The sequence below is a fragment of the Colobus angolensis genome, unplaced genomic scaffold, assembly GCF_000951035.1.
Source record: "Colobus angolensis palliatus isolate OR3802 unplaced genomic scaffold, Cang.pa_1.0 Scaffold18, whole genome shotgun sequence".
NCBI classification, from domain to species: domain Eukaryota; kingdom Metazoa; phylum Chordata; class Mammalia; order Primates; family Cercopithecidae; genus Colobus; species Colobus angolensis.
The window spans coordinates 5,612,125-5,632,526 of NW_012114932.1; the positions used below are offsets into that span (position 1 = coordinate 5,612,125).

The following is a 20,402-nucleotide window of genomic DNA, read 5'->3' on the forward strand; positions in this document are numbered from 1 at the left end:
CAGTGATGGGGACCAGCAGTCAGAAGAGTTGGCCTAGAGGAGCCTGGTTCCCCACGGGGCCTCGGTACAAGGGTGGAGAGCAGCTCCACAGCTGGCGGCAACGGAGGCTGAGGCTGGATTCCCTCATGAGTCCACTTGGCTGCTGTGTGACCCCTGCAGACTTGAGCCTCTCTGGGCCCTTTCTGCTGGATGATACCATAGGCGTGATCCCTCCCGGTTCTAAAGTGAGACCTGAGGATTCCTCCATGACTCATGGCCCTCCCCCAACAGCTTTCTCTGGCTCCCAGCCCCGCCCTCTTGGAGCAAGTCCCCAGTCTGGGCTACAGGAAGCCACACACCGCTTCCTTTTCCTTTTTTTTTTTTTTCTTTTTTTCCCTGTTTTTCCTCTTGGCCCCAGCTCTGAGTGGGCAACCATTCAACCACCCATCTTTGGTCCATCTGTCCATCCACCATGTCAGCAGGTCCAGCCCCCAGCGCCTGGTCACATGACTGTCTCCCACTCTTCCTGTAGCAGGGCGGGTGGCCGCTCAGGCCCAGAGGCCTCCTCGTCCAGGCCTGAGCAGGAGCCGTTAAGGAACCCATCGTCCTTGGGAGCAGCCACGGCAGGTGGTGTGGTCTCGAGGGTCTCCAGGGCTGGGGCCCCTGGCTTGGCATGGCCAGGCAGCTGAGGGTGGCCATTGGTGGTGGCAGTGGGCAGTAGGCGGGGGCTGAGGGGCAGGCCGAGTCCCACACGGGGGCCGACGTTGGTCACACTTGTGTGGGACACCATGGGGCCATAGCTATAGCTGCTGCTCCCGCTGCGTGCCTTGCGCTTGAAGTCCAGTGCCAGTGTCCAGCGGCTCCAAGATTTCTTGATCTCAGCTTGTACCTTGGGGCAGTAGGGGTGAGGCAGTCAGGTGTGTCCCCCAACCCCAGCGATGCCCCATCCCTGCCCCTGGACACCCAGCACGGAACGAAAACGGGAATAGGGGGCTCCTGGGAAACTCCAAGGCCAAGTGAAATCCCATCCTCACAACGGGGTGCTTGGCTGCAGGCAACTGACGCACCCAGAATCTACAAGGTTCAGATTGCCCCAAAGGTGCCTGAGTCCTCCAATCTGGGTCAGAGAATTCAACCATGAGGCTGGGAAGGCACTTGGCTATGCCAAGTGTCTGGTGACCAAAGAGTCCCCAGATCCTAGCACATCCTGAGCCTGCATCATCTGGAAAGACTTCTCTGCTTTCAGCATGTCCTCAGGGGTGTTCTTGGAGGAACAAAGAAGTAACGGGGTGGAAGAATGGAGAAATGAGCCTGAGGAAGCCTCTGGGGTATCTGTCCCACCCTGCCCTGCGCCAACACTGTCTCCTGCTTACCTCGCCATTGCAGAAACAGTATATGATGGCGACAAAAAATCCCTGTGAAGAGGGGTGTCTGGAATCAGGGCCTGTCCCCGGAACCCTTCCCACCCTCAGCCATGCCAGGGCCAGCATTGCGCACCTGGAAGGAGTTGAAGAGCATCTCATAGTGCATCTGGACTTGCCAGAGCGTCCCTGAGACCTCGGTGTATGGTGTGGCCATGAAGACGATGTAGTGGACGCCAAAGAGGGGCATGAGCACCAGCGTGGATTTGAGCAGCTTCCTGGGCCAGCGGGGCAGGTAGGTCAGGGCCAAGCTACTTCCCCTTCAGCAAGCCTCGTGCCACCCCCCACCCTGCCAGCCCCAGGCTCCGGAAGCTCAAAGGGACCCAGGGCTCAAGTCACCACAGGAGGACAACCCAGTTCACCTGCATGGCTGCCGTCCCGGCCAAGTGCTAATAGGGCCCCTTGGTTCTCAGCGGTGTCCCGGAGCAGACTTCAAATGACAGTCCCCCTGTCCCTGGGCCCTTCGCACCTGTGGAGCCCTCAGCTGGCAAGCACTCCCCTCCAAGGTCGAACCTCACTGTCCCACAGTCCACTCCTCAGGTTTCAGTTGAGCTGCAGCCTTCCTGGGGCCACCTACTGCCTACCTGTTCCTCAGACTCCCTGCAACCAACTCTTTGAGGAGAGGTTGAAGTTTGTCCCACCCTCACAGACTCCAGCTCTAGTGCAGGGCCTCATACAAGGGGGCAGGCTGACTTTGGGGTGCCCCTAGGGCCTCCCATCACTGCTGGGCAGGCCAGGTGGGTGAGGACAGCCAGGGAGTCAGACGCTGGGTCCTTTCCCTTGCCCCAGGCTCGTTCATGGGGCCACTGTCTTTCCTGGGGTACATGGTACTGGGACTCAGGGACCCCTGAGGAGCCAGGGCATGGCAGGCATGGTGGGCTCACCGGTACTGCTGCCGCGTGTCACACCGGCCAGCGTTGGTCTCCCGCAGCTTGGTGGCGAGCACCCGGACGATATTGATGAAGAGGATGAAGTTGAGCTGTGGGAGTGAGGGGGCTGCGTCTGGAGGCTGCACCCTAGCGGGGCGGGGCAAGGCCTGGCAGACACGGCCATAGGTTCTGCTCTGTCACTGCGTCTCCGGGTGGCTCCTTGGGCCCTTGGTTTTCCTTTCTGGGCTGGAGTGTGGATCAGCTGGTCCTCCGGCCTCTGTGGCTCTGACACTGGGGTCCAGGGAAGCCTCCTAGGTCCCTGTCAGGGGCTGGTTCCGGGGGGCCCAGGCACACATCCCACCCTCCCCTGTGGCCAGCAGCCCACCCGTGCTTACCACGATGGAGGCCAGGATGGGCACCTGGATGATCCACTTTTTGTTCCCGGAGCTCAAGTCCCAGCACCTGGGGGAGGTTGAGGCATTAGCTCCCACCCCTCCTGTTCCCATCCTAAGACTGCCCACAGAGGCCCAGATTTGGTTTGGTGACATTAGCTGTTGAGGACACAGGGCAGGGGAGTTGGGTGTGGCGAGGCCTCAGGCCACCCTCACAGGCATCTTTGTAACTAGCCTCCTGTGACCCTGAGGGTGCTCCTGGCTCGAGGCTAGACTGAGAACTCCTGAGGCTGGGCCATTTGAGGCCAGGGTACAGGAGGCCCTCTCACATGCTTCCTGGAAGAAAAGGGACCCAGGGGTGCTTCCGGCCTGGGCCCCTTCTCCACCTGGACCTACCCGGTGTTGGCCAGGGTAGCTCTGACACTGACCCACACAGCCACGAAGACAGCGGGCAGACCTGTGGGCACAGAGGGGGACAGTGTGCGGGGCTGTGGCTACTGTCCACAAGGTCATCCCCCCTCATCCTTGATGACCCCCAGCTTACCCCACCATTGCCCTGAGCCCCTGACCCTGGGCACTTGGGCCACTTGGTGACAGAGCCACACTCTGCCATGTAGTGCCCTCACAGCCTCCCCTTGGGGCTCCAGCCCTCAAAACCCAGCTCAGCCTCTGCCCCCATCTTGGCTCCATGTCATATGCACATGGGGTACAAGGTATAATATAAAAATAAGGTATCACTAACTGATCCATGCCCTGTCCATTTCCTCTGCAGAGGGCACTGCTTTGGACTTGCAGCTCCCATGGGGAGAGAGCCTATTTTCCGCATTTTTTTTTTTTTTTTGCCCCAGTACAGCACTCCCACAACCTGGTTTGAAAGGTCCCAGCCCTCATGGATGAGACTGGATGGGGTGAGAGGTTTTTGTCCCAAGCAGAGGCCACAGGGAAGCCTCAGTATGTCGGTATGTCCTGGCCTGTGCCAGCTCAAGGGGCACGTGGCATCTTTGGGTGAGCTGTGCCTCTGGGAAGGGAGCCCCAGGTCCTCCCCGACTGCACACCACCAAGTTGACTCTAGGCCTGGTCCACCCTTGGAGGGATAGGGTATGACCTGGATTTAGGGTAAGAAAAGAGCTGTGACATTCCTGTGCCCCAGGATCCTACGCACTCCCAATCTGCATGTTGCCAGCCCACTAGGACACTTGCTAACCCCAGAGCCTGCATCAGTTCCTGGGACCAGGCTCAGGTCTCTCCCCAACTGTGGGGCTTGTCATGGTGAGGTCAGGGTCAGGATGTATGTCGAGGGTCAGGCAGGTGGTGGCTGTTGACCTGCAGGCCTCTGGGTGCTGACTGCAGAGAGGGCTCCAGCCACCCGGCCCACCCCTCTGCAGTCTGGCCAGTTGTCCCGGAGCCCAGCCAAGCTCTGCAGCTGCCAACAATAATGGACAATTATCGGTAACTGGATCCCAGAGCCTGTAGGGGGTTGGGAGGAGTGCACGGCTCCAGCAACCCATTCTGCAGAGCGGCTGTGAAGCCCAGGTGATGCTGAGGTGCTGGGCCCATGGCTCTGGGCCATGGACCCCGCAGGCCTGCTGAGGCTGGCAATGGTGTGGGCAGATCCCAGTTCCAGCCCCAGGCTGACCTCTGACCAGTATCCTTCTCTGATCCTGAGTTGAATCTTGGCCTGATGGTCCCTCCTTCCCCTGTCCTGGGCCGAGCCTCAATTCAGGTGAATCTAACCCCAGGTCAACCTGATCCCTGGCCAAGCCCTGCTGTTCCAAGCCTGGAATGGGGTCAGGATCACAGAAGGGCGGCAGGCCTCTCTCCTGCTGTTCCACTTGGGGCGGGATGTGCTGTGTGGGCGCCTCCCCCCAGGGGCTGCCCTCTCCCTGTCGCCCATGATCCCACCCCTGCTGGCGCCTCACTACCCACTGTGCCTGCGTACCCCAGCCGAAGACTGTGAAGCCCCACAGGTACTTCTTCTCTGAGAAGAAGGCCATGAAGATGAGGCTGTGCAGGTACAGCCCCTCCACCAGAATCCAGTAGTAGTTGGTGGCCAGGAAGTAAAGGAAGAAGGTCACGGCCACCCTGCAGCCCGCCTAAGAGACCAGCTGGTGTTAGAGGGCAGGGCCTGCCTCCCGGAAGTCAGGGCTGGGCTGGGGGGCTGGGGCGGCGGGAGGGGACAAGTGGTGCAGGCCAAACAGTCCAGGAAGGGGCAGGCTCCGCTTGGGGGCTCTCTCAGTGGGGTGTGGTGTCAGGGGCAGGAGGCAAAGTGAAGAGGTAGAGTGGCTGGGGGTACTGGGTTGAGGCAGGAGCCTTGATGGCAGCATGGGGCGTGTGGGACCCTGAGGCCTTGGCAGCAGGGTTGGTGGCAGAGCTGAGGGTTGCGAGGGACCCTGTGAGACAGGTTTCAGTGGCTGAAGCTAGTGGGGCTGGCAGGAGGCAGGCAGGGCGAGGGCTGGGCTGGAGGGGGGCGGGGCGGGACCCCAAGAGGCCAGAGGCCAGTGGCGGCACTGGGAGTGGGCAGGCGGGGGGGGGGCACTCACGTAGCCGGCAGCGGCGGTGGCAGGCGGCAGGGGCGCCTGGGCAATGGCGCGCAGCTCCTCCTCAGTGAGGCGCTCAGCCTCATCGAGCGTGGTGCCAGAGTAGAGCACCGCGTCCTTGACGAAGATGCTCACGGCGCGCAGCATGAAGGACAGGAACAGGTGCATGTGGATGTAGTTGCGTGTGCAGTGCAGCCGCCTGCGGGGCGCGCGACACATCACCGTGGGTGGGGGCACGGGGACGCATGGCAGGTGGGCATGGGCAGGAGGCTGGGCTGTGTGCGGTAAGTAGGGACACCCGCCGGGGGTGACGGGTGCAGGGAAGGGGTTGCATCAGACCTCGGCCACCACCCCCTCCTCCACCATGTCCCGAGGCCTCTCGCCCCGCCCACCTAAAGTAGGCCAGGATGAGCACAGCTACTGTGAGGGACGCCAGGGACACGGAGTAGCCCACGGTGTAGATCATGCCCAGGCGGTCAAACACCTCCTGTGCGGGGGGAGACACAGTCAGATCCCTGGGACCCAGGGTTAGCATCAGGGTAAGAGCAAGAGGCCAGGGTAAGGTTGCTGGAGGAGTCAAGGTTAGGAGGCAGGGCTGGGTCAGGGGTCACCCGTGGGGTGGGAGTGAATTTATCCCGGTCACACTGGGGAGGAGAAAGGCTCGCACCCGTTCACGAGTCTCATTGGTGAGAAATTTGACACACTCGGTGTAGTTGGCCCACGTCCTGTTGTGCCCAGGCACCAGCTCCCAGCTGCCATTGCGGTCGCAGCGTCGGTAGGCATGGCCTGCAGGTCCATGGGAGGTCAGGGCAGGCAGGGAGGTCTGGAGGCACCGAACCCCTAGCTCCAAGTCTCAGCCTCCCTCTGATCCCCAACCCTTCCAGCAGGCCTCACCTTTGTGATTGAAGTCATAAATGTAGTCCGGACAGGGCACAGCCACCACCTCACCTGGTGCCCCCAGCGGCCAGCACAGAATGTGGTCCCATTCAGGCAGACAGGGCCGCCCTGAGCCCAGAGACAGATAGGGTAGGGGATACCAAGGGAGAGTCAAGGCCATGGTTAGTGACCCAGAAGGATGAATACATCAGTGTGTTTTTTTTTTTTCGACGGAGTTTCGCTCTTGTTGCCCAGGCTGGAGAGCAATGGCGCGATCTCGGCTCACCACAACCTCCGCCTCCTGGGTTCAAGCAATTCTCCTGCCTCAGCCTCCCGAGTAGCTGGGATTACAGGCATGCGCCACCATGCCTGGCTAATTTTGTGTTTTTAGTAGAAATGGGGTTTCTCCATCTTGGTCAGGCTAGTCTCAAACTCCTGACCTCAGGTGATCCACCCGCCTGGGCCTCCCAAAGTGCTGGGATTACAGGTGTGAGCCACCGTGCCTGGCCCATCAGTGGTTGTTGGTTCCTGCAGGGACAGGTGTGCCCCAGGCAGAAAAATTCAGGCTTTGGAGCATTCTGGAGAAAATATATTTCTGTGCCCTGCACCCAACTGGCCTCATAGAATTTACTATGGCCTCTGGGATACAGGTACTGGCACTGGCCCCATTTTCCAGATGGGCTGACAGAGGCCAAGAGAGGTAGGCAAGTTGCTGAGGTCATACAACACAGGGCCCTGTCCTCTTCAAGTACTCAACCCCAGGCCAGGCCTCTCGCCTTTCTCTCTGCTCTTGGAACCACTTTCCAGGTGTCCTTGAAGAAGAGCAAGTACCCAGACTAACTCTCCCTCAACTGGGAGGCTCCCTGTGTGCCCCTTCCCCTGGGACCATGGACAGGAGGCAGGAGGTCTGGTTTTTAGTGCCAGCTGGACTCCAAGTTGCTGCTGACCTCACACAGATGTCCCCGGTCTTTCTATTTCCATTTCCTCATTGGGAAGTTGGGATTAACCACATCGGTCCACGCTTCTACCACCACCCAATGCCTGCCCTGAGTACCTGCTGTGAGACTCCCACGGCCACTGCTGGGGGAGATACGATTCCCCAAATCTCAGTGCTAACGGTGGGATTCAAAGTAGGGTGGCATCCCACTTTGGAGACCCAGCCTCACTGCAGGGAGGCTAAGTGATCTTGGAGGTTCCCCAGCCTCTGGATCTTCCACATTCCACTCCCAGCTTATAGCCCCCTTCTCTCTCTCTGTAGGGCTCCAACCACAGGCCTCTCCAGCCACCCTGGAAGGCTGCCTCAATGGCTGGACCCGCCCTGGCTTGGTGAAAGGCTCTCTGTCCTGGGCGCCATATTCCCAGCCCCACCCAGCCAGGCCCACAATTCCCTCTGGTCCCCAGGGAGCCACGGGGTGACCACAGCCTCCCAGATGTGGCCCATCTGGAATCCGCTGCCCACCCGGCCGGTTCAAACCGGCCCTGTGGCCAAAGCCTGGGCTCTGTGTCTACCTCTCCTCATCTGCTTCCCTCCCTTCTCTTCTCCCCGACTTGTCCCACTGCCTCCTGCCCCACCCTCTGCCACTGCCCTCCTCTCCTGCTCTATCTCTGTGGCCTTCCCCACTATGTGTCCCCGTGTACCTCCTCTGACACACTGAGCCCTAGACTTCAGTGTGTGCCTCCTGGTCCCCTCTCTCTCTATGACTGTCTCTCCCTGCCTTTCTATTGATCTCTGTCTCCATGCCTCTCCCTGTCTTTCTCTATGTGCCATTCTCTGTCTGTCTTTGTGTACCTCTCCCTGCCTCTCTGTCCCCCAGGGTTCTCTGTCATCTCTCTCTCCATGGGTGGCGCCATAACCCTGGGTCCACTCTTGGCGTGGTGCTGGCAAGTTCTCTGTTCATCTCTCTCTGAGGCCTGAGCCATTCAGCTCCCCTTCCTTCCCACTAGACTCTGTCTTTTCCCAGCCCCTTGCCTTTTACTTTCTGTAAGAGCCAAGAAGCATGTGCTCACATGACAGGGGCAGTGCAATGGGGGTGGGCGGATCCAAGCCCATGCCAGCTGGATGCATGGAAGCAGAGACATACCTCGGTACCTGCTGCCAGTGGGTGCCTCCTTGTCCTCCTCAGACTCGGGGTAGAGCTTCCCAGATGGCTTATCTTTCCTGGGCTTCCCTGATGTGGACGTAGATGTCCATCCCTTGTCTGATTCCATTATGTTGGCTGGAGAAACCAGGGTGGTAATGATGGCTGTCAGCTGTGCTACAACAGGAGACCCGGGGTACTCTTCAGCCTCAGACTCCCCCTTTGTACAATGGGGGGGTTGTCTCCTGCCCTGCTGACACCCAGGCTGTTGGGAGATCTGAGACGATGGGTGAGGAGGTGTTTAACAAAGTGTAAAGTGCTTGCCAGGTGAAGTAATAAGAGGAGGCGGAGACTGTCCCCCAGGGTTGGAATGGGAGTGCAGGATCAGCTAGTGGGGTGAGCACTAAACCTGGGCAAGACAGAACAGAGGCGGCGTCCTCCCACCCAGGAGTCAGGAGTGGGGGCCAAGGCCACGCAGCAGTGAAGGCCCCACCAGGGGGCGCACGCTGAAAGCAGAGTGGGTGGAGATTTCAATGGACAGGTTACATGGCGAAAATGAAGTCTGGCCTGAGTGCTGTGCAGGTAAAGAGGCTGGTGGTGAGAAGACAAGAGCAAGGTGGTACAGTCAAGAGTGGACAGAGAAGGCCACCCCATCCCCTGCCCTGGACCCTCAAGTATGTGGTTCACTGCTTCCACAGTGGCCCTGGAGATGCCTCATCTGAGATGGAGCCTGGCCTCTCTTCTCATTGGAGGAAGCTGGAGGTCATTTTTTTTTTTTTTTTTGACAAGGTCTCCCTCTGTCACCCAGCCTGGAGTGCAGTGACATGATCACGAATTACTGCAGCCTCAAACTCCTGTGCTCAAGTGATCCTCCCATCTCAGCCTCCCCTATAGCTGGGACTACAGGTGTGCACCACCACACCTGGCTAATTTTTAATTTTTTTTGTAGAGATGGGATCTCACTATGTTGCCCAGGCTGGAGAGGTCTTTCTTCCTAGCCATAAAGTCTTCCTCATTTTCTGACCTGTATTCCTTCAGCCACCACTCAAGCTCGGCCCCACTGGCCCTCACATGTCGGGTCTGTGGCAATGATGGGAAGCTGAGTCCAGGCAGCCTGGACTGGGATGAGAATGACTGTGCTCATTTTCCTGCCTCCACCCTCGGGCCTCAGTGTGGGGATGTGGGTAGCAGGATCCGGTAGAGCAGGAAGAGAGAGGCTCCATGGTGGATGGTGAGGGGCAAAGAGAGGCTCCCTCCAGGCTTTCACACCTAAGAAGAGGGGCTGGGTTCAGGACCCAGAGTGAGGAGGCCCACCTGACCCCCCAGATCTCGATGTGACTGGGAGCCACTGTTGGGGCTGGCATTGGTGGGGCTGTGACTGCAGAGACCATGTGAGTCTCTGTGAATGTGAGCAAAATCTGTGTGCCACAGAGTGTGTGTGTCATTGTGTGCTTGTGTTCTGGGTGTGTACCAGCCTCAACCCCTGCAGAACCCTAAGGGCTTGTCAGGGGAGGAAGCTGCTCCTCTCCTTCAGTCAGCTGGGGTCTGGGCCTCGTCAGTTGATGAGATTAACCCGACAGCCATCAGTTTGAGCGTTGCTGGTGGGCAACACAGGGACCTGAGCTCAAGACTTAGGACAAGCCAAGGATGCCCGAGCCTGCTGACTCCACTCTTGCACCACACACCCCACTTCAGTCCTCACTTCGGCCTGGCCCCCTTTACCTGAGTCCACCCCCACAGAGAGCCTTCACCTGGCTCTGTATCCTGGATCCCCCCCTCGACTGGCCCCTCCCTCACCTGGCCTCGTCCCCAGACCCTCTTCCTTTGACCCCCACCTGGCCTCTGCAGGACCTCCTTGAGCCGTTTTTCACACTGGGCCTGAGCACGGTGCAGCAGGAAGATCTGTTCCTCTTTAGTCATGACGTCATCTGCATCCACCTGCCAAGCCGAAGGTCAGACCACAGGCAGGACTTTCTGGCGCAGCAGCAGGTCCCAGAGACATCCCAATTTCCCAGAGGGATTACCCCCTTTCAAAAGGCCCTGACTCTAGAGGGAAGGTGGGGTTTCCCCTGAGTGTGGAGAATCTGCTCTATGGAGCTCGCACCTTACAGATGGGAAGCTGTGGCTCTGACGGGTAGGGCCTGCCTGATCGAAGGGAAAAAGGGTGGGGGGCTGTCTCTTGCATGCCCGCCAGTAACCCTGTAGCCTGCAGTCACTGATATTCTCTGTCCAGTCCTTTCCCCAGGGGTACATGGGACTGGAAGGGAATGTCCCAGGACGGATCCACATAGGGTCTCGGCTGCCTGCTGGGGACGTGAGTCGGGGCGAGGGGTGGATAAGGAGTGGTGAACTCTGGGGAGACAAACCCAGCCTGGAGTCCTTCAAGTACTGGCACCCTGGGGGGCCTTGGGAGTCACCAGTTTCCATCTCGGCCCAGCTCCCCAGTCAATGCTGTCCCCAGTGAATGATGAGTGCCTCAGTGCCTCCCCTCCTTACAATCGAGAGAGAGAGAGAGAGAGAGAGAAAGAGAGAAAGAGAGAAAGGATAGAGGAACTGCTGGCACGCGGCCTGGGTTCGGCTGGGCACTCTGGAGCTGGCTGTGGGTGGGAGTCCCTCTCATTTCAGGGCTTATCTGGGAGCTCCCTCCATCCAAGCCGACTCCGGAGTTCTGATGACACTCAGGCCCTCACTCCTGCTATTCTCTGCCTGGAATGTCCTTTCCCTTCCCTCCAGCCTGCACACCCTGGACCCTGGCTGTCACCCACAGGGACTCACTGGCCTCATTATAAGAAAGGAAATGAAATATGCGGGTGGAGGCTCACCCCTGAGCAGGTGGCTACTGAGGGGTCTGAGCCTCTGTCCTCTGACTTAAGAGAAAAGGAGTCGGGGTAAAGGCAGCATCCCGCCCCGGGAACAGCTTGGTGTGCCCAGCCCAGCCACTCCCGTGAGTGTGGCCCGCAGAGATTAAGGCGGTCTCTGGTACCTCCCCAGGGCGGAGCTGTGAAGCCCTCAGCCCCATCCCTCTTAATTCAGGGCCGTGTTTCCTCTGACCCCTGGGCAGGGGTATGTCCCCTGAGATGACCCCCTCCACCCCTCTCCCAAAAGGCTACGTCTCCTCAGCTCCGGGGCAGAGCCGCATCCTTCAGACGCGCCGTGGCGGGGCCGGGGCCCAGCAGTTCGAGCGTGGTTGTGCAGGGCGGGAGGACCCAGAGGAGGCAGGGGAGGAAGGAGGCGGGTCGGGGATGGGGCGGGGCAGGTCAGGGAGCCTGGCTGCAGGCAGAAGTTAATTGACCGCGTCTCTTGGCGGCAGCAGCGATGGCTTCCAGGGCCAAGGAGTCTCCAATTGGCTCCGCCGGCCTCGGGTTCTGCTGGTTCCACTTAGCGGAGCCGCGTGCGCGTTCCTCTGCGTGCGCGCGCAAGTGGCGGCGCATCCCCTCAGTGGCCGGCGCGTGCACTTGTGTGTGCCCGTCCGTGTGCGTTCTCACGTGGAGACTGTCCAGCACGTCAGTGTGGGGTGCAAGCCGGACGTGTTTGTGAGCTTGCACGTGCACATGTATTTCTGGGCATAGGGCGGCGTGTGCGTGTCTGTGAGTGAGGCGGCAGCTCCTTAGCCTTTGAGTCGGTGGGTGGCCCGTGCTTCTGGTGTCTCTGGGGGCTGAGGAGGACCCTGAGATCTCGGCTGTGGACCCCAGGAAGGGCTGGAACAGATCCCCACGTGTTGGCGGCTGGCCTAAGCTCCTCCACAGCTATGGCTGAGCCGGCTGGGGTAGAGGTAGACACAGAATGACTGGATGGCTTAAGGGAGAACAACTTGGACTTGCCAGGATCCAGGGGCCTCCAAGACTAACCTGAAGCTCTCCCTGTGCCTCTTACATGGGGGATCCATGCTGCTGAGGGGGCTGATTCCTGCTCACCCCACTCCATTTACAGCACCCATTCACTACCATTTCCATCGTTGCTACTAGTACCTCCATCAATAACCATCATTACTGTCACTAACACCAACACCAGCATCACCAGTCCCTCCCAGTATACTACCACCACCACCACTGGCATCACCGTTAGCACCATGAGCACTACTGTAACCATCAATATAACCACCATCACCACTATCCGCACCATCACCACTGGTACATCACCAGCACCACTGCCACCACCTCCAGCATCACCAAGGCAACATTAGCACCATCACCAGTACTACCACCTGTCCAATAACTACCATCTACACTGCCTCTGCCATCTTGTTGTCTTACCCCCTTCCCACTATCCTCCTCCTTCTGCCACCTCAACCCCTCTCAAGACAAATCCATTGTGCTGTATTTTCTTTAGCTGATGGAGAGCTCTGGAGTGACTGATGGAGGCTCCCACCCATCCCTAGACACTTGCTGACTCACCGGGCCTCCCAACAGACAGACCAGCCTACTGATATGACTGGGGGGTCACCCCTGATGGCCTAGACTACAGGCAGGTAGTCATGGCTTGAAAACTGCGTGGCCATTTGGCAGACTGACCGCTGAAACCTGACCAACACACCCCTCACTGGCTCAAGGAATTGGCTCAGCCTCTACCTCCTGCTGTTGGCTTTACCTTCTCCATGGCCAGGAGGAGGCACACCCCTTTGTCTGGAGTTGGGATGTTCAGGAGAGGAAAAGATATGTGCTTCTAGCACGCATGGCTCCCACACTCCTTCATTCATCCATAGGAGTGGTGGCCCCACCTCTGGCCTCCCTGAACTTCAGGACCGATTTCTCTGTTAGCACAGTCATTGCAGCAAGAATAACTCATGTTAAAGTTAAGGAAGCACTTTCCCAAGAAGAGGAGGACAACCCCACACCAAGTGCACTACCCCTCCAAACCTTAGCTCACAGCTCCATGCCTGGAATGGCCCCACTCCTGTTCACTCCTCTCTCCAGCTGTGCCCTCCTCTTCAAGGAGATTCTGCCACCAGCCCCAGAGTGTGAATCCCACCTTCACCCTTGACTGGCTTCGTGTCTGAGAAAGTTGCTTAACCGGTGTGCCTCAGTTTTCCTGTAAAATCAGGGTAATAATAGGGCTGTTGTTGGCCGGATGCGATGGCTCACACCTGTAATCCCAGCACTTTGGGAGGCCAAACCAGGCGGATCACCTGAGGTCGGGAGTTTTAGATGAGCCTGACCAACATGGAGAAAGCTCGTCTCTACTGAAAAATACAAAATTAGCCGGGCGTGGTGGTGCATGCCTGTAATCCCACCTTCTCGGGAGGTTGAGGCAGCAGAATCGCTCAAACCCGGGAGGTGGAGGTTCTGGTGAGCCAAGATTGTGCCACTGCACTCCAGCTTGGGCAACAAGAGTGAAATTCCGTCTCAAAAAAAAAAAAAAAAAAAAAAGGCTGTTGTGAAGATTAAATGAAGCACTTCACAACAAGCCTGTGCAGGGGTGAAGCTCAGGAAAAGCTGGTTGCTATTGTTGATACTGTGAGCAGCAGCAGCAGCAAGTCACACCCCCGCCACGTGAACCCCTGCTGCCTGGTGACATGGGTGCTCCCAGCCAGGCCAGGGACTGGGGGAGATTATCTCATCCCCATGGTGAGGGGTAGATGGGAGATGGAGCCCCAGGGAGGACTGAGGGCAGGGACCCAGGAGGACCTGCCAGATAAGGTGTTCCTGGCAAGCTTTTGGGATGGACGGATATCCCAATGGCTCCTTGCATTTCTGAAACCACTCTGGACTTACATTAGGATTCCAGGTTACTGCCAGAGCCCCCACGCTTGAGCTTAGGAGGAAAAAGGACCCTCTCCTCTGCCTCTGCCCTGGCTGAGGAGGCCTTATCTCCTGTGGATGAAGGGGAAATGCTGACAGCTGTAACTCGTCTCAGCCTGGCATGCCTCTCCCCGCCCCTCCTACCCTCTCCCCCTTGAAGAGTTCCTGCCTTCTTGGCCCAGCGCCAGGGTGCAGAGGACTTAGGCTTGCATCCCCTTAGATCCAGCGGATCTGCACATCTTGGGACTCAGGGGTAAGGACTGAGGGACTGGGGCTGGGCTGTGGCCAGGGGTTACTTAGTTCATACCACCACTTATGGGCTACCCAGCCCTGCACCAGGTGTCCCATATCCCCCCAACACTCTTCCTATGGTCCTGATGAGGGCTGACTTGACTCCCCCAACCCAGCCATCGCGGTGCTTGGCTCCAATACCCACCACTGTAGCACATCCTCCCCATGGTCAGCAAGGAGCTTTAAAACGCATGCCTCCTGCACCCTCTACCACATCCCCATCTTACAGACAGGGACACTGAGGCCAAGAGTCACAGAAAGAGGAGGGCCAGGGATGGAGCTAAGATCTGCTTGACACTGAAGCAGCAGCCCTGGAAGAAGGGAAACAGAGGAGGAAATGCCCAGCCACACGGGTACCCTGGCACTAGCCACGGTATCATCTTTCCACAATCCTGGATTTTAGCTGCTGCATTAAACAAGTCTCCCTTTGCAGACCTCCTAGGGCAGCCTCCCCAAAGCCGATTCAGGAGCGGAGGTGGGTAGACATAAAGGTGACAGTGATGCCGGTGATGGCAGCTTGTCCCCAGCTGTAACTGGGTAGAGGACAATTGGGCTCTGGTGTTGGGACCGAGCCCGTTGATGCCTCCAGCACAGCCAGAAGGAGAAAACCCTGGCTAACAGGAGACCCCTTCGTGACCTCCTGGCCTTCCTACAGCCCTCCTCCAGGTTCTACTACTGGGACCCATGCTGGCACCCCTGGATGTCTCCTGTGCCAGCTGGCTGGGACTGCTCCCCCACCCCTGCTGCCCTCTCTCTGTCCGGCTGGCCTGAGCAGGCTCCTCGTCCTGCCCCACCACCGCTGACAAGTGCTGACTTTTCCTCCCCTTCGCCAGGCCTTCCTGAACAGGCTGCCTGTGTTTGGGGCTGGGAGGGGCTGGGGGGGAAGAGGCACTATGACGCCTCTCATCCCAGCCAGCCAGCGTGGCCGCCTTCGGGGCAGGCAGTGGGATGGAGCCTGGGATAGCGGAGTTGGCTGCTAGGACCTGGTGGATCTTCACAAGCAGCCCCTACCTGGGCTGAGGAATCAAGGCCCAGAACAGTATGGCCTAATCTAAGCCATCGCCTGCTCAGCAGAATGGGATCCCACTAGGTCTCACCTCGGGCATAAGACTGGCCCCAGAGTTGGGGCTTTTAAGAGTTTGAAGGTCTCTGATGTTTCTGCAAACCTGAGCAAAACTGTGCACCCTTCTCCCAGTCACACTGTATTTTGCAGACAATTTCAGAGGTCTGCAAAACCCTCGCCCCACCTTTTCTTTTTCCTGAGGACTCTCCTTCTGAAATAGCTGCCTTCCTGATGTGGTGGCCGGACCAGGGAGTGTCCCCAGAAGGCCCACAACAGGAATCTGGGGGAGGCTACTTGACGCCTCATTAAAACATTCCGAAGAAAACCCAAGTTCCTGGGAGGGCTTGGCCCCCCTCCTACTGCTCTGTCCATAAGCCGTTTCAAGAGCTGAGGTGAATGTGTTTAAGGGCAGGTGATATAAAAAGCTTCAACAAATCAATACGAAAAAGACAAATAACCCATAGCACGATGGTTAATGGCCCTGAGCGAGCTCTCACTGTAAAGCCCAGAAGTCACTGGTAATCAGCAAATTAAAATGACAAGAGACACCATTTTTCACCTATCAAAGCAAAGGTGAAACACAAAGAATCCTCCTAACATCCTATGAGACAGTGGGCATGGGGAGAGAGGCCCTCCTGGTTGGTCTTGGTGTTGTATAAGTATAAAGCAGCACAAACCTTTCAGAGGGCTATTTGGCCATGCTATTAAAATAAAAAATGTGTGTATTCTCAGACCCAGCAATGACAAAATCTAGAAATATCCTACTAGGAAATAGTCACATGGGGACACCAGAGAGCATTTCAAGGAGCTTCCCTGCCACCATCTGGAATCACGCACACATAGACATACACACAAATTATGCAGAAATGATCTAAATGTACATTCCTATGGACTACTTAATGAGTCCCAGGTTTTGGAATACTGTGTAGCATTAAAAAAAATTCATGTTTACTGAAATGAAGATCTCTAAGACACACCTTTACGTCAAAATATGTATGTGGCAGAGCCCTATCTAGAAACCGATGCCATTTATTTAAAAACAACCAACCAGACAGATAGACAATGATGAAACTATCTACTTGATATGTACACAAAGAGGTACCATTTGGAAACACACAGAAAGAGGAAGGAGAACGCCCCTCTACCCAAACCGCTAAAAATGGTTTTCCCTAGAAGAGAACTGGGGCTTGGGAGTGATCAAGGAGGGCTTCTGTTTAATTTTTATTGATTGACTCTTTTTTTCTTTTCAGAGACAGGGGCTCACTCTGTCACCCAGGCTGGAGTGAAGTGGCGTGATCACAGCTCATTACAGCCTTGAACTTCTGGGCTCAAGCAATTCTCCCTCCTCAGCTTCTCAAGTAGCTGGGATTACAGACTTGTTTGACTCTTTTATAAGAACATATTCATATATCAGTTGTGAAGTTAAAAATAACAAAATAACAAAAGGATTTCTTTTTTTTTTTAACAGTCTCACTCTGTTGCCCAGGCTGGAGTGCAGCGGTGTGATCTCAGCTCACTGCAATCTCTGCCTTCTGGGTTCAAGCGATTCTCCTGCCTCAGCCTCCCAAGAAGCTGGGATGACAGGCATGTACCACCACGCCTGGCTAATTTTTGTATTCTTAGTAGAGATGGGGTTTCACCATGTTGGCCAGGCTGGTCTCGAACTCCTGACCTCAGGTGATCCGCCTGCCTCGGCCTCCCAAAGTGTTAGGATTACACACGTGAGCCACTGCACCCGGTCATTATTTAATTTTTAAAAAAGAAAGAAAAAGAGAAAACCCAGAGTGAGACCAGAGGATCTCCTGCCAGCAGCAAATCTCATGCTGCTTTGGAGGAAGGAATTCAGTGCAAAGGTCTAAAGATCTGGATTCAAATCCTGCTGTGCCACAGACTCACTGTGTGACTCTCAGGGCCCTTTCCCTTAGAAATCACTGGGTGAATGGATGAAATGAGAAAACGATCTGTGACAGTTTCTAGCTCAGAATCTGGGGACAGCCACTGTTCTGTACATGTTGGTTTCTTCCTGTCTTTAAAAGCAAGCAACCGGCCGGGCGTGGTGGCTCACGCCTGTTATCCCAGCACTTTGGGAGGCTGAGGCGGGCGGATCATGAGGTCAGGAGATCGAGACTATCCGGGCTAACACGGTGAAACCCCGTCTCTACTAAAAATACAAAAACAGCTGGGCGTGGTGGTAGGCGCTTGTAATCCCAGCTACTTAGGAGACTGAGGCAGGAGAATGGCATGAACCCGGGAGGCAGAGCTTGCAGTGAGCCGAGATTGCACCACTGCACTCCAGCCTGGGCCACAGAGCGAGACTCCGTCTCAACAACAACAACAACAAACGCAAGCAACATGGCCAAGCTGCCCCCGGAGCAGGCTGGAAAAGGTCCCACACACTCCCAGCCTGGGAGTCCACGCCACAGTCTCTTGTGAGCCCTACCCAGGGGTCACATCTTCACATTCAAGGCCTGCCCCATGCTGAGCTCCAGCTTCTCTTGTTGCAGTTTCTCCTCCACATGTGTACATGCGTCCTTAGGAGGACACATCCTCAAGGACAAGAGTGACACTTTGCCTCCTACTCACTATCTGTGGGTCTATCCCTTCCTCCAAACTCCACCCTCCCAGACCCTCGGGCTCCCAGGTAACTATTTCCTGTACGGCAGAAGAGGGACCAGCTGAGTCTGGCCACAACCAATGTCCCCCCGATGGAATGCTCTTTGGCCCCCAAATGTGAGGTCACTGGAGATGCGAGCCTGGTCTTGGGACCAGCTGGGCAGATAGCATACAGGTTTGGTGACTGGCCATGAGGTAAGGTTGGTGGGCTTGAGGGGCATAGGTGCAGATCTAAAGGGGTGCAGTAGCCCTTTGGGCTCAGGAGAAGGAGCTGGGAGGCTGCCAGCTTCTTGCTGGCCCCAGATGAGTCCAGGGGGCCCATAGGATATTGGATGGGTGAGTAGGCTGCCCCCGCCCTTCAGTCCCAATCTTCTGGCCCCAAAGCCAGGGAGTGGCCAGTGAACTCAAATGCCCCAACAAGGTCCTGGGCAGACTGAGCACTGGCATCTCTCCTTCTACCCTCAGACATGGGCCAGGGTGAAGCTAGGAAGATTCTCTGCATATATCCCAGCTTCTCTGGAGAGCAGTGGGGCTCTGGGTACCCATACTCTATACACACATAGAGGTACAGGGCTTGGCACTGGGTTGGCATGAGATAAATAACGGTCATTGTGGTTGTGTGATTCGGACCAGTTAAAAATGGGGACAATAACCTTCCTCCAAGGGTGATAGGAAGGATTAGACTAGCTAATGTATGTGAATTGCTTAGAACAATGGCAAGTAGAAAGCCCTACAGAAGCATTTATGAAATACACATATGAAAACAATAGGCCCGGGTGCACAGGCGCTCACAAAGGCACACACAAACACACACAACTGCGCCAGCAAGTCATGCACCCACAGCTTCAGACACTGAAGCTCACCATGAACTCACACGGGGACTCAGACACTCACAATCACACAGACCCAGATGAACACTATGCCCAGAGTCCCACAGAGCCCTGCTCTGACACATAGACTTACTCTCAGGACACCCACACCCATCACCCTGTCTACCCCTCAGACCATCACACACCAAACTCTGGCGGGGGTGGTGGTGGCTCTATCCCCTGGCATTCGTCAGTACTTGGAGTGTCTCTGCAGAGGGTGTTGAGCTCTTCTGAACCTCAGTTTCCCCATCCACAAGACCTTGTATGGGGCTGTCTTTGGTGGGGAGCCTTTGCTGGGGCCAGAATTGTGAGGGTGTAGGCACAGGTAAGTGGGAAGTGCTGAGGACCACAGAGAAAGCGAGAGCCTCTGATGATGGGATTCTCAGGCAGATGTTTCTTCCAGGCCCTCTTTTTTAGAGATGGGGGAACTGAGGCATGGAGAAGGACAGCCCAGGCTGACACAGGCATCATGCAAAGGTGGAGGAATTCCAGGCTCCTGGGAACCGCCTGGAGCTCTGCCCTGTGTAGGGAGCTGCTGCTGGTTAGGAGGAGGAGGCTATCTGACTGCTGCACTCTCTAGCAGGCAGATGCCCCCACTGGGGAGCAGGGAGAAGGGGCTTTGAAGTTAGGCGCACAGGCAGACAGCCTCCTTAGGAACTGGCTGGTCCCAGGGGATGGGGTTGCTGTGGAATAGGACTGAGGGTCTGAGACAGCCCCCTTCCGAGAAAGTGGCCCCCAGACCCTGATCCGGAAGGAGGAGGTGCTGCCTACTCTGCGTCTCCAGCTCTCTGCCTTTGCCTGTCTCTCCCTATTTTTCTTTGCTGCTCTTGGTCTGTCCACCCCTCTAGCTGGGGGGAATCTCTCCTCCCCACCCGGCTTTCTCTCTGTCTCTCCTCTCCCTCTAGCCTTCCCAACCATTCCGCTTTTAGGTCTCCACTCTCAGGGAGTGACAGTCTTCCCAGGGGTCTCCTCACTTCCCCACAGGGCATGCTGTGCTTCTCCTACAGGGGTGCACTGTGAGGTCAGTCTCTCCTTTAGGGACCTCCATCGCTCCTCCATGCCACACCACGCCCACCTCCTTGGAGAAACAGCTTCTACCCTGGGTGAAGCCAGACATGTGTGCATGTGTGTGTGTGAGGGCTGGAGGGGCCCCCTAAATCCTACCCCCTGCCTGGATAATTCTGATCTCAGACCTACATTCCCCGTGTCCGGAACTGCAACAAAACTTGCAGAAAACAGAGGTCCCCAAAGCAAAGTCTGTGGGAGTACATAGCAGGGCCAAAGCCCAGCCTTCTGCTGGGTCACACTGTCATCTTCCAGGGAGAAACAGCCATGGTGCTCACAGAAGCAGAGGATGGGGAAACCTCAACCTCAAATTTCCAGATTTGGGACCCCAAACGAGGCTTCAGAAATAGGGAGGCTTCAGGCAGCTGGAACCCACAGTCCAGACATCCCAGAGACAGCAGGCACCCAGGATCCTGGATCAGAGGGGACTCTCACTTAAAGTTCTAACTACTAGGGGAACTCAAGACTGCGTGCCTTAGACCTATCCCGCGGACCCCAGGGTAAGCCCGCAGCCTGTCCCGGAGTGTTGGCGGCGGGGGACTCACCAGCGCGTACGCGGAGCTGAGCACGGGGCAGCAGAGCAGGAGCGCCAGGCCGGGTGCGATCCGGGC

General features: G+C 57.0%; 1 protein-coding gene across 1 annotated transcript; it reads right to left on the reverse strand.

Moving 5' to 3' along the window:
- Window positions 1–341: 341 nt before the first annotated feature.
- On the reverse strand, window positions 342–20,402 carry PTH1R (parathyroid hormone 1 receptor; the record flags this gene model as incomplete). Its single annotated transcript, XM_011939221.1, has 14 exons — window positions 342–868; window positions 1,353–1,394; window positions 1,477–1,618; window positions 2,285–2,379; window positions 2,665–2,731; window positions 3,058–3,118; window positions 4,601–4,754; window positions 5,202–5,397; window positions 5,591–5,685; window positions 5,866–5,984; window positions 6,093–6,203; window positions 8,156–8,290; window positions 9,988–10,090; window positions 20,337–20,402. Coding segments are annotated over 14 exons (1,773 nt in total), but the record flags the coding sequence as incomplete, so codon positions are not given.